The 13,848-nt window shown below is 35.3% G+C and overlaps 2 protein-coding genes across 2 annotated transcripts; both read left to right on the forward strand.

Moving 5' to 3' along the window:
• Positions 1–5: 5 nt before the first annotated feature.
• Positions 6–2,262, forward strand: LOC135689793 (protein SDA1 homolog). Its single transcript, XM_065207139.2, has one exon. The coding sequence runs from the start codon at positions 6–8 to the stop codon at positions 2,070–2,072; it is 2,067 nt and encodes a 688-aa protein (XP_065063211.2). The 3' UTR covers positions 2,073–2,262.
• Positions 2,263–4,026: 1,764 nt separating this feature from the next.
• Positions 4,027–13,727, forward strand: LOC135689795 (adenylyl cyclase-associated protein 1). Its single transcript, XM_065207141.2, has 12 exons — positions 4,027–4,185; positions 5,641–5,675; positions 6,146–6,214; positions 7,136–7,213; positions 8,632–8,685; positions 8,804–8,893; positions 9,287–9,372; positions 9,484–9,589; positions 9,998–10,205; positions 11,964–12,343; positions 12,731–12,874; positions 13,482–13,727. Exons 1-12 carry the CDS (start codon positions 4,071–4,073, stop codon positions 13,563–13,565), a joined length of 1,449 nt encoding a protein of 482 aa, XP_065063213.2. The 5' UTR covers positions 4,027–4,070; the 3' UTR covers positions 13,566–13,727.
• The last annotated feature ends 121 nt before the right edge of the window (positions 13,728–13,848 follow it).

Here is a 13,848-nt window from a genome sequence, read left to right on the forward strand (position 1 = left end):
ACGATATGGCAGATAAAAACAGGAATCGGCTACCAAACAACTTGCCGCAGCTGCAGAATCTCATCAAGAGAGATTCATCCCTGTATAGAGATGAATTCCTCCAACAATGGCGTCACTACAAATCGAATATGGAAATTTTCAAGCTTAACCCGACACAAAGCTCAAATACGCTCGAGTCTTTGATGATGTTTATTGCCCACATTTCTTACAACTATCCAGAGGAAACACTCGAATTTCCCCAAGAACTTGTAGATTTGTTAAATAGCAATGGACTTGACATGGATCCCGATCTCAGGAATACAATGTGTCGAGCTTTGGTTATGGTGCGAAATAAGGGGCTCGTCTCTCCGTTGGTTATTTTGCAATTGTTCTTTAAGCTGTTTAAATGCAAGGACAAATTGCTAAGAAGCATGCTATACACACACATTGTTTCTGATATAAAAAGCATGAATAGCAAACACAAAAATAACCAAGTCAACAAGTCCTTGCAAAATTTCATGTTTAGCATGCTTACAGACAGCAATGCAGTTGCAGCAAATATGTCATTAGATGTTATGATTGAGCTCTATAGAAGAAATATATGGAATGATACAAAAACGGTTAATGTTATAACAACAGCATGTTTTTCAAAGATTGGGAAAGTTAGGAGCTCAGCATTGAAGTTCTTCCTTGGTACAGATGCACCAGAAGATGATGCTGATGCTTCTGACAGTGATGATGAGGCAAATGTGCGCAGGCTGTCTTTTGCTGGAAGTGTGTCTAAGAAAACAAACAAGAAAAGGAAAAAAATTGAAAAGGCAATGCTTCTTCTAAAGAAAAAGAAAAAGAAAACAAAGCCAACTAGTTTTAATTTTTCAGCTATCCATCTGATAAATGACCCACAGGGTTTTGCTGAAAAGTTGCTGAAAATGGTAGAAAACTCCCATGACAAATTTGAAGTAAAGATGATGATTATGAATTTGATTGCGAGACTTGTTGGTATACATGAATTGATTCTGCTCAATTTTTATCCATTCCTTCAGCGATTTCTTCAACCCCACCAAAGAGAAGTCACAAAGCTGCTTTCATTTGCAGCCCAATCATGCCATGCACTCGTCCCACCTGATTTAATTGAGACAATTATCAAGGTTATTGCAAACAATTTCATAACAGAAAAGAACTCAAATGAAGTTATTGCTGTTGGTTTAAATGCAGTGAGAGAAATATGTATCAGGTGCCCTTTGGCTATGACAGCAGATTTGCTTCAAGATTTGACAGAGTACAAATCTTCAAAAAGCAAGGGAATCATGATGGCATCAAGGTCATTGATACAACTTTTTAGGACACTTAATCCAGAACTCTTACATAGAAAAGACAGGGGAAAACCAGTACTTGATGCTGAGGAACAAATGGTAACAGAATATGGTGCAAATACTGCCAGAACATTTGTGCAAGGAGCAGAACATTTAGATGAAGAGGCTGATGAGGAGAACAGAGATGAAGAAAATGATGGATGGGAAACAGATGAAGGTGATGAAGATAATGATGATGATGATTATGGAGAATGGATTAATGTTCATCACAGCTCAGATGAGGAGAGCAATGTAGAAGAAGAAGAAGAAGAAAATCCAGAGGAAAAAGAGAAGCAAAAGAAGAAAGCAGAATTGATAAGTCACACCAGGATTCTAACTGATGAGGACTTTAAGAAAATAAAAGGAAAGGAAATAGTCAGACAAGTTGAAGGCAAAACAACAAGAAAACGAAGTGCCCCATCTGCTGATTTATTCAGTAATAAAGATGAAATAGTAAAACTAGATAATATTGAAATGGTGTATAAAAGGCCAAGGCATGACAAAGAGGCCAGATTATCAACAGTATTAGCTGGTAGAGAAGGTAGGGAAAAATATAGCATGCCAAAGAAGAAAAGACAAAATGAATTTGCAAGTACAACTAACAAGGAAAAATCAAAGAAAAAACCTTTCATGATGATATCAAAAAGCAGACAAGCTAAAGGGAAGAAAAAGAGATCCTTTAGAGACAAGCAAATAGCCTTGAGAGATTCTTTATTAAAGAAACAGAAAGGAAGGTTTTAAGTTTTTAACTTTACAACATACATGAAGTACATATATATATATTCAAATTACCTTTTAATACTCATTATGATAATGGTTGAACTTCATATATTGATTTGGCAAATTCTGTATTTTGAAAATGCTACCCAAGCATCAAATAAAGTTGTGTTTACCTTTCTTACCAAGCCTATGATTCTTAAGTATTTCTGAAGATTGTGAGGTTTTTGTGAACATTTCTTTTCTTATCTACAAATAATGTCTCCTTTTGAGGCTTCACATATTCAAACCTTTTCTTGTATTGATCCAAGATATTCGCTTAAATTGCTGTTCTGGGTTCAGGGGCGTCATGGTGAATGAATTCTAGAGGGGGCCAGAAAGAAGAATTTTCTGACAAAATTTCATTGATTTATTTAAATCAAATAGAAGCATTTCAAATCATAATAGTGTAGGGGGGGACACATAACCTTTGCCAAAATGCACTTTCATTTTACTGTGAAATATCTGACATCTTGCAACCCTATAGATTGGTAGATTAGAACAAGAGTGGAATAAAGATACTGCTTCAAGAGGCAAAATTTTTTAATCTTAATGTTTCAAATTCAACAGAAATTGCATTCTTTAGAGCAAATTTTGATAATAAAATTTTATTCTTAAAATTATCCACTGGCGGAGAGCGATAGTATTGACCGACTTCCTTATTTTACCTTATGGAACATAACTGCATTAATTTTCAATTCAGGACAAAATTTTTGAATCTGGTTATGGGCACAAAATTTACAATGTCCCAGTCTCCAATATCAAATAGAAATATTATTTATGACCAATATTGCAAATTTCCACAACCAAATTTGGCCCTTGAAGATTCGGATTTCAACTGACAAAATACGAGCAGCTAATTACTCTATCATAGAAATCGGTATATCCTGAGAAATCATTTTGTTTTTGTGGAAATTTAGTATTATCTTTACAGTGAATTGCTTGAGAAAATTGCTTCTCGATTATACGGTAAGAATTTTCGTCCAAGTAATTCATGTCGCTAAAAGGTTCCTTTCATTTCTCCTTTTATCCACAGCTCAAATCTGAGAATTTTCCAACATAATGATTTTTTCAAAAATCTGTCAATTTTTCAAGGCGGGGGGGGGGGGGAGGCCACGGTCCCCTGCCCCCACGGCCACGGTCCCCTGCCCCCACGGCCACGACGCCCCTGGTTGGGTTAACTAACTCTAAAGAAAATTATTTCTACAATGACTCTGGTCAAACTGAAGAAACTATACTACACAATAACTACGTCAAAAGAGAGAAATTTAAAACTGGCAGGCGACAAAAATTGTCTGCTTGCAGGGGACGTGGGAAAAGGGGAAAATTCCTAGGTCCAATTTTTTACTCCCCCTTTGGGAAATTCTCACTGGGGACAGTTTTCACAGAGGCTGTTACAAAAGGGTGTCTTTTGGTTTCTGAGGTACAAGGAACGAGTTGGATCATAATATGCTGATAGCATAATCTTGTGGTTTTTGCCTATAATCCGCCAACAATTCGTGATATTTGAGTTTTGGCCCTATGCTTTGCTAAATGCAAAATGAGTGCAAGTTTCCAACCCGGAAAGGAGGGCCGCTACAGGGCCTCTGACGTAGGAGGTACTGGTTTCCCACTTCTGCAAAACAATAAAGTTTTTGAGAATATTATTTTATGGTTGTTAAATTTTCCCTTGCCCCACGCCCCCCCCCCAACCTTTCCAACTTGCGTCAGAGCCCAAGCGCTAACCTGTGCTCAAGACTCCTCTGTGGACGCTCATTTCAAGGGTACAAAATTCTGCATAATTCTGCAAGTTGTGGCTTTGATTGTAGATGAAAGAAAAAAGTAAATTTTTCTGTTGTAACAGTTTACAAATGTCAAAATTTTAGTACAAGAGTTAGGAAGAGTAAGGACGAAAGCTGATGCCATATTTGGAGTTGTCTTATTGGGTTGTACCACGTGACGATATCAAGTAGGTTCCGCCTTCTCCTTCCAAGTCCTAGCAAGATGGCTGCCACATCACAATTAGAAAGTCTTGTAACACGCCTAGAGCAAGTGACAACGCGGCTTGAAAATGTCTCTCTCAAATCAAAAGGAACTGGAGGCCAAAGTGCAGTCATAGGTATTTTTAAAAGCGTTGCACTAGTCATTTTTTTCTTCATTTTGATCGATTTCTTTTACTGTTGACAGCTTCCTGATATGGGCCTACACGGCATAAATTCCGTTTTCATAAATTATAGGAAGGGTATTTAATGTTTATATTAATTTTTCAAGACTTTTCGGCTAAAGTTTTTAATATTTTTCACCAATTCTAAATAAATATAGTGAAACTAGGACATTTGTAGTAACGATAATTTGTTAAGCAATAATTTTAGATCCGTTTTTTGACAAACTGAATGGATGCAGGAAATGCAATTGTCACACCCTCTCCTCTATCGCGCAAGCTAGTAGAACAAACCTTTTTACATGAACTAAATTCGCACTAATAATATTTGTTTCAACAGATATAAAACCTTTATACTAACTTGCTGTCCTTTTGCTTGATGTATACCATAGCAGAAAAAAATTTATTCATGAAAGGTTTGTTGTCAGTGTCAACGGGCTTAGCGTCGGTTGGATACAAAAAGAAGAAGCTATTTCTCAAAGATAATAGGTTTTTTACAAATTTTCTTAATCGCTTTTAGTTTTAAAAACATGTCCACCCTCTTCTGAGCATCTTAAGAACACTAATAACATATTATCTCTTAAATTAAGAATACTTATAATCTGACACACCTCCTAAGCAGGCACAAAATAACTTTTGCATCAAACGGTACACATAAAGAGAATTAAAGCTTTGAGTTGGCTCCACCTAACTGAAATTGTTCAGGTAAAGCTCCTTCACTGCTGAGTTAAACCTGATTCTTCCTTTACTGTGACCCTCTACTTGCAACAGATTTTGTCAAATAGAGCAGAGTTCAATCCTGTCTGTTTCTTATTTTTAGTAAAACTTTGACAATAAAAAATGTTACCTTTTATCGCCTCAGTTTTTAAGGCATCAACGATTAACTCAGTTTTATAGATATTCTAATTGTTTCTTGCTACAGGGCAGTGATATGGTGCAACAAATCAAATTTGACTGTCGCTATGTATTGTGAACCAAACTGAAAACAAATTTTCAAACTTAGTTTGTTATTCACATTAAAGATTATTATACATACACACATACATACATTGTTATTGTTATGGGCTTACATGGATCACATTTTCCATTTTTTTTAATGATATGCTTTTAATCTTTTGTGATTTTTCCCTGTTTGAGAAGTGCTTAATATTGTAATTGTATATACTAGGAATGAAATATATTTCTATACTCTATGTTTGATGATTAAATTAAAATGATGGACAGTGAGCATCATGTGTTCTCTAGTTTTCTCAAACACTGCATGCTCTTCAACTTTTGCATTCTTTAAATGAAATGTGTGTCTACATAATTATTTAACATACCTCTGTCAATGCAACAACAAGTAAAATATGTAAAAGCAAAAAATGCAATAAATGGTCATTGAAGTAAATTTGCAATCCCTTTCTTTCCCAGATGATGTTCCAGAATTTGTAGAGGAATTTGACCAGGTACTTAATTTCATTAGTTTTATGATGTCTATGTAATCTTAAGCTTTACGCATTGTTATTTTAATAATTACACCATAGTGTACTTATTTTAACTGAAATCAGATGTTCCAGATTTTTGAATGATATCAAAAAATGCCCTAATTCATATCTGAATATTTTTATCAAAATTTCCAAGCACTAAAAGTGATACAGTCAAATTTTGAAGCCACGCCAGTATTTTTATGTAAAACCTTTACGTATTTGTTTACAGGGCTTTGCCTAGACCTCACAAGAGGGTTTGTAAAGTCTCCAAAACTGTCAGCTCTTTCTGAGTTGAACAGGTGCAATATGGCTTAAATTTTTTAAATCTGTTTAAATACCACAACAGCTTGATCCATGAAAATCTCTTATTTCAATTCTTGAAATTAGAACTTATTTGTATATTATAACATATTGTATATTATAGTTTTTTTTCTAATTTTGTTGCTTAGTTTCTTGGTGGAACTGTTGCAAACTACATGAAACTTTCATCAGAAATTGGAGATGATGTTAAAACACAGGTACATAACACTATCTGGATTTCTTCTAATCTTTTATTTTTAACATTGCCTAATTTTAAAAAATCAGCTATAGGCTTTCAATGATAACAATTGTCATTAGGGTTGCTAGTGGGCCTTGTACTGTAAGGTACATAATGGAACACCTGCACCTTGTCACAAATGAAATTTTTCAAAATGCAAACTCTTCACTTTCCTTGTTTAAAATTTATTCATTGTGACTGATATTAACGATTTTTTGGCAAAGATTAAAGCAGCTAGAATGAAGTTGAAAAAGACAGCTTAAGTTTTCTCTTTCTAAGTGTTTGAATCTCCCTACACAAGCTATGCATGTGCAAAAAATTAAACATGCTTATAATTAGATGAGATGGCCAATAAAAGTGTGTATTAAGGAAAAAATGCAGGATATCCTGTTAGTAGGTTTCTGTGTATCTTGCAATGGGTAGTGATTTGAAAAAAAAAAGGAACTTATTTTGTACTATAAACTGTTTGACTTGTTTGTTACATTTCACTCTGACGAAGCCCTGTATGCTGGGGCAAAATTTTAGTATTCATATAATTCAATTTATTTTTAAATTCTATTTCACTTCATTGGATTCTCATCATCTTGGTGCTTTGTTTCTGACTAACTTTCAAAAGATTTGAACTTTGCTAGCAAAATACTGTTGTTATTGCTTTATTCATAAAGTTATGAACAGGAACCAAATCGCAATGATTTAATGGAGAATGAGCCTGTGCTTATGTGGTCATATCCTGCTTCTCAGCCAATTTATACATATTTAGCCTATTTTGTACATTTAGATGTATTATATGACACTATTCAGTCAAGTGACCCAAATTTAAAAAAATAGTTTTGTTTAAAAAATAGCTAGTCACTAAATCTAGTTATTTAGTTAAAACTCACAAATCTTGTTGATTCACAAGGCTGATTTAGTTGATGGTGTGTTCAAGTTACAAAGGCAGTTTTTACTGGTAGCTGGAAAGCATAGCATGCCTTCACAGGTTTGTCCTCTGCTATATATTATACATCATACTTGCCTAGTGAACAGTATTGAGAAAGAATTAACTAGCATCTTTTGCAGTGGCGGATCCAGACTACCGCCATTACCGCTCGAGCGGTAGTCAGATTATTCAAAAAATTATAGAAACAAGGATCATTTTCATGTTTATCCTACTACTTTAATTAAACCATAATTAATTATTGAAAATATTTGATCGCGCTGCAAACCAAGCCTTTCTTCCTAGGAACATGCCTGAAATTTCCACAGAGACAGAAATATTTTTTAATCCTTATCGCTATGGAAATTGCGTGCCAATTGCCAAGCCACATGTTTGCAAATAGAAGGCTAGCATGGGGGGATGATGAAATCATGCCTTGCTAGCTAGGGGGGTTGAGTCGGTGTAGAGCGGATTCGAGCTGCACTGAGCGGTAGTCAGCTTGCCTAAATCAATCAAATCGTCAGAAATCACTGCCAACCTGGGGGGATGCATACAAATTTTGTTGACAACCAATGAACAACCGAGTTGACTACCGCTCAGATGGGGGGTTGAAGTAGTACTGCCACTCAACGCGGCTCAAACGTTACAGAAAGATGGGGGGATGCCTACATATTCTGCAAGTGGGCAAACTGTAACTTCAAAGCCGATGTGACCCATTATTTTGTACAATACACAACTATTCGTAGGAATATATTTTAAAAGAATATTAAATTAAAAGTCAGGCCCACAATATTCGCCAAAAGTATGATTCTTTGTTTAACAAAAGTTGCTCTCAATAATTGCAAATTTTATCTAGCTTTTTAAACTTAGTAATTTTCAACAGGTCTGATTTTCATAAGTAATTGTCCGACTAAATGCGAGTTTTAGGCAACACTTCGAAATTCTGCCAAATGTATCTTTTTTTCTAATTCTATGGTGTTCCTCGGCTAAATGCCATCCATCCTCAGAATATTGAATAAGATTATTTATTTCTTCTCAAGCTTGTTGTAAGGATACATGAAATTTCAGTAAAGCACCGCTTGTCTCTTGAAAATGGTCTACATAAGAAATTATAGAAAGCAATAATCATTTTAGAAAACCGGGTGTGACCAAAAAATGGGTGTGGTCTAAAGGGTGTGGTCAACCCTCTATCTCATTTCGGCGGTAGTCAGATTTTTGGCTGGATCCACCACTGTTTTGTAGGGGTTTTTTGTCAAAGAATGGTGAAATCAATGATGAAAACTGACAAACAAGTATAAAATTTTTGCACAACTGAAAATCTTCATTTCCACTATTCTTATGACGTCTGAGACATTTGAGATATTTGTGATAAAACTACTGATAATATATAAAGTATTTCACTAAAGCCGATACGTCATGAACATTTTAATTTTAAGATTACTAAACAGGGAGTTCAATTTTTAATGCCCTTTTTGTTTAAGGATGAATTGATGAAACTCCTCAAGCCAACATCTGAAAAGATAACAACAGTTCAGGTAAAACTGTTACCCAATTTTATCACAGTAACTTACCATTGTGGTTTGTCTGTTGAAATTTTTTCAAGAAAACATTAAACTTTTGCTGTTATGAATTTTAATCAACCCCTTCTTTTAGGAATTCAGAGAAAAGAATCGGAAATCAAAATTATTTAATCACCTTTCCATTATAAGTGAAGGAATACCAGCTTTGGGTTGGGTGGCTGTGGTAAGTTTTTGGTCTGTTTTGATGGAGTTGACTATGCATTCTGGATAAAACATTACAATCAAATATCACCATGTTCATATATGTCATATATTCATTATTGTCTTTGGTAAGCCAATTCAAAAGGGAGAACTGATTATTGTGGCATCTTTGATTTGATTTTCAAATTTCTATAAGAATTGTTCTCTAAACATACTATGGTTATCTATTGCTATTCAAAATAATTCCCAATTATGAACTTACAACTTCAGGTTTTCTTTGCTTTGTCAATTGAAAGGTACCTTCAACTTTCTATGTTACACGACACAATTGCCTTTGTTTATTAGATGTGATCATCTGCATTTCATTTCATGCCCATCCTCTCATGCACGCAATTCCGTTATTCTTTATCACCAGAGTCCAAAGCCTGCAAATTATGTAAAGGACATGATTGAGTCAGCTCAGTTTTATATCAACAGAGTTATTAAGGATTACAAAGAAAGGTAAATATACCAGTTTCTGTAGATGAAATTGATATCAAATCTGTATGAAATGACCCATTATACATAGGTACTATTAATTTGTATTTGCCTATTTTTGTTTCATTTATGTAGCAACCCAAAGCATGTTGAATGGGCAAGGTCATTTCTCAAGATTCTAACAGACCTGCAAGAATATGTAAAACAATATCATGGTATTGGTGTGTTTTGGAACAAGGAGGTGAGTGTTCTCTGATTAACTACAAATCTTTATATAAATAGTCTGTTCCATTGATCAGATGTGTGATCAGAAAACTTTGGCTATATGATATTTTTGAAGCAGTGAATTGGGTTGCATATGAAAAGCAGTGTTCTTTGATGCATTTCTACTGGAACTGCAGGTATATCATGAAATGTTGTGCAATGTTATTGAGATTCACTTCAGTAAAAGGATTAGGATTGCCATTAACAAGATTGTCATCATTTCAATGAACAATACACCCTGGTTTATACCAGGGTTATACCATTTATTACAAACTACATGCTAATAGAAAAAACATTTATTTTGAATTATTCTTTAAGCATTAGTTTAACATATTTTGTTTTTGGTAACAGTTTCCTTTTATAAAATTTTGCTTCATTATATCAGGGAACACCAGCAACATCAGGGGCACTCCAAGGGACCCCAGCAGGTGGAGCAGCAGCCCCAGCACCGCCACCTGCAGGAGCACCCCCTCCACCACCACCACCAGCAATTGACCCACCAGCGCCTGCACCAGCAACTTCAGGTGGCAGTGACCAAGCAGGGAAATCAGCTTTGTTTGCTGCGCTGAACAAGGGTTCTGATATAACCAAAGGTTGGTTTTATTACAAGCAGTCTCTCTTTATTCTCAGATACATTCAAAGTAAAATTGTAGCCTTTCCAATTTACACTTGGTTGTTTCACCTAAAAATCAGGGTCAGCGGTGCTCGTCTGCAAACCATGCCGATCAAATTACTTCAACAGGCACATCTGAAAAAGTGGTCTTAGATAGGCTTGCTCAAAGTTTTCAATTGTTTTTAAGAATTTCAAGAAACAATTCAGCTACAAGTTTCACCATGTTGATATTCAGTTAAATGAAAGTGATTTATGTAGCAAAACAAGAATAATATATTTTCTGACAGCAAGATTAAGATTTCCAAAGATCTTGATATGACTATTTATTCTGTTTTTGTTGCTGCAACAATCTATCAGTCATTGATTGAAGGCTTCCATGTAAAAAAATCAGAACAAACTACCAATCTGGGTGGAGCGTGCAAGAGATGGAAATTGTGATTGCAAATACTAAAATACTAAAATGCTGTTAATGATCCAAATATTAAAAAGCTGAAAGTTTCCTTAATTAGTGTATAAAACAATATCAAGCAATAAAACCAACTGCCATTTTGTTCCTTGCTTGATTGAATTGAGGACACAATCGCTGCAAATTTTCATTTTTTGTCATTTAGCTAAAGTTTGTTTAAACTCTATTATGCTATTTTTGTTGATAAAACCATCATAATTCTAAAGTAATGTTCTGTTTAAGTTGTTCTTGGTCTTTAAGTTACTAAACCTTACTTTATGTCTCTTATTTTAAACAATTTTATACCCTATGTGATGCAAATGAAAAAAATCTTGCAGGCAACTTTTGCAAAACAGTTTGTGCTCACAAGCAAAAAAATTTTAGGGAGGTCTGGGTTAGGTGGCCTTCTTTACTTTCTTATGTGGCCATTATATGCTGCAGGTAGTTTCCTTAAAGAATCAGAAAAGAGCCTGTTATTTGCCTTCTTTAGAATAACCAAGCCAACAACCAGATATAGAACATGATTTATTCACACATCTTTTCAAAGGATCCTGGTTGGTTATGTTTTTGTTTAAAGCCTTGAGAAAACAAGTGAATCAGGCTTTTTTGCTGTAAGGATGCCATTCACCTGCACCTCAATCCCGGGAGTACCTAGCAAAATTATTTGCATAGACCGATTACTGCCCTCTCAAAAGGCATCCTGTTTGCAAGAGACACCTCAGTGGCATAAAAGAAGCAGCAAAGTTGACACTGACATGAGGCACCCTTCGTTTGAAAATAAAGTCCAACAAAAATGAAAAAATGCAATATAAACAGTCCATCATATGCTTAAGCACGCAGGCAGTCCATTGCCCTTGCACCAATTTCTACCCAAAATGGTATCTAATTAACCATGTTCTCTATGCTGCAACACCTTACAACATTAGATTCCCATTTTAAATCTTCCTTAGATCATCTCAGAGATCGCAACGCCATGATACAAGTGGGGTAAAAACCGCAAAAAATACAATGGTTGACTTTATAATTGAAATTTGTGAGTTCCCCTGAAGCTCAAACAAGGTCCAATGTTAATCAACGAAACTCAGGTTTTATTCTAAAGTAATTTTCTCTATTCTAAAGAAGTTTCAAAAATGTAAAATTAAAGCGCCCTTATCCGCCATTAATTGTTCACCGGTTGGTCCATCTGTGGGATTGGAACTTGCTTTAGAATTCCATTATTGCATCGCGAACTTCAAGATGGTTCACAACATCATGTGATAATTGAAAAACCTCTAAAGATTTGTTTATTTTCAGGCCTAAAAAAAGTAACAAAGGATATGCAAACGCACAAGAACCCTAATTTACGTGGAGGTAGCACTGTGCCTGCAAAGTCAAGTGCTACAATAACAGCACCCAAACCATTCAAGCCCAATGCTCCTGTCAAAAAGCCACCAGTCATGGAGCTCAGAGACAAGAAGTGGATTGTAGAATTCCAGGAAGGAAGAAAAGATTTGGTTATTTCTGAAGTAAACAGGAACCAGACAGTTTATGTCTACAAGTGCAACAACATTGTTTTGCAAATTAAAGGAAAACTCAACTCTGTCACGCTTGATAGCTGCACAAAATCAGCTGTTGTCGTTGACGACCTTGTTGCAACTTGTGAATTTGTCAACTGCAAAAGTGTTCAGACACAGGTATAAATTTAAATTTTTGTTGTCACGTTTACAGACGGCTGAAGTTTTCAGTTGATGTAATACTAGGTTGCATGTACGCACTAGCAACTTTTAATAACATGGTCAGAAATTCAAAAGAATTTATTATCATTGGAATTTATCAATAGTATCTTTCTAGGAGGCATTTAATTTTTTGGTTTTATGATAAAATTGTTCTATTCAGAAACTTTGAAGGGTCAAGCATACTAGCAACTTTCCTCCTTCCACAAACAATGTCAAATCCTAACCACTTTTAGTTGTTGTAAACAATGAAATAGAAATTGAATTTTCATATTTTTGTGCCTATGAGCAGCACCACCCACTCTAGTAAAGGCCTCTCTTCTCTATACTTACATTTAATTGTTTCAGATCAACGGAAAAGTGCCAACAGTTTCAATTGACAAGACAGATGGGTGCCAAGTTTACCTCAACAAAGATACCCTTGATGTTGACATTGTGACAGCCAAGTCATCAGAAATGAATGTTCTCATACCTAACAGCGAAGGAGAATTTGTGAGTGATGTCACTTCTTACTGTTTGCCTCTCCCTTCTCCTCAACCTTTTGCATACCTTTCTGCAAAGGGTACCATTTCATACTGTTTTTCCCAAAATGTTTCTTATTATGATCTAATTACAGGGTAATCTGCCTGCACCAAGACAACCAGCAACCTGGTTTCAAAATCTCTATCTTGGCAAAATTATATCCTTTTGATGTATAAAACAGGAAGGCTTAAGTTGCTACTCAGAGTTTCACACCTAATGCGATCATCAGGCCACTTTAACTATTCGAAGAACCATCCTGCTCTATACACTAACACCGTGCACAGCTCTGCCTTGTGCTTATACGGCATCAAGCACTTAATGACAGACTGTTGACAGAAATAGGCAAAATTATGATAGAAGTTCTGTCAAAAAGTATCCTAAAAGTTCTGGTGAAATAAGCATGGCTGCACAATTTACTGCGCTTTCACTGGTCTGACTAAGCTTTTCTTGGCGACTTCTGTAGAGGGAAATCAAAGTTTGAAAGCATCACCGAAATGATTAATTTCTTTTGATAACATGTAATAATTCATGTATGCTTCGTTCATATAATTTACTTTCCATTTTGTCTTACATTTAGGTCGAGTACGCACTTCCAGAGCAATTTAAAACAAAGTGGACGGGAAAAACACTTAAAACAGGTGTGCTCGACATAGCTGGATAGAACATTCTCACTGGGCAGTCTCCTTTGAGTTATGAAAAGGCTTAATCTAATCTACTGTATTCGGGATTAATGTTAAATCGTTAGGAAAAAGAACATAGTTTTCTTATCTTGATCATCGTTTTATTCCAACAATTTTTTCTAATGAAATTCGATTTATTTAAACCAAGCTTGTACTTTTTGCCACACCTCTCTAGAAGAAGTTGCTTGCGAATTGCGCATTCGATTACGTCGCTGGATAGGCCTAGGTCGATAAATTTTGTTTTTCAATCGATTTATCTCGTAT

The sequence above is a fragment of the Rhopilema esculentum genome, chromosome 5 (assembly GCF_057945365.1).
Source record: "Rhopilema esculentum isolate cy_ngs chromosome 5, ASM5794536v1, whole genome shotgun sequence".
NCBI lineage: Eukaryota > Metazoa > Cnidaria > Scyphozoa > Rhizostomeae > Rhizostomatidae > Rhopilema > Rhopilema esculentum.

Bases quoted from the DNA above. Each gene is read 5' to 3' on its own strand.
- LOC135689793 (XM_065207139.2), top strand. From the start codon at position 6: ATGGCAGATAAAAACAGGAATCGGCTACCAAACAACTTGCCGCAGCTG.
- LOC135689795 (XM_065207141.2), top strand. From the start codon at position 4,071: ATGGCTGCCACATCACAATTAGAAAGTCTTGTAACACGCCTAGAGCAA. The intron at 5,676-6,145 runs GTACTTAATTTC...TTTGTTGCTTAG, and splicing joins TTGTAGAGGAATTTGACCAG to TTTCTTGGTGGAACTGTTGC. The intron at 8,686-8,803 runs GTAAAACTGTTA...CCCTTCTTTTAG, and splicing joins AAAAGATAACAACAGTTCAG to GAATTCAGAGAAAAGAATCG.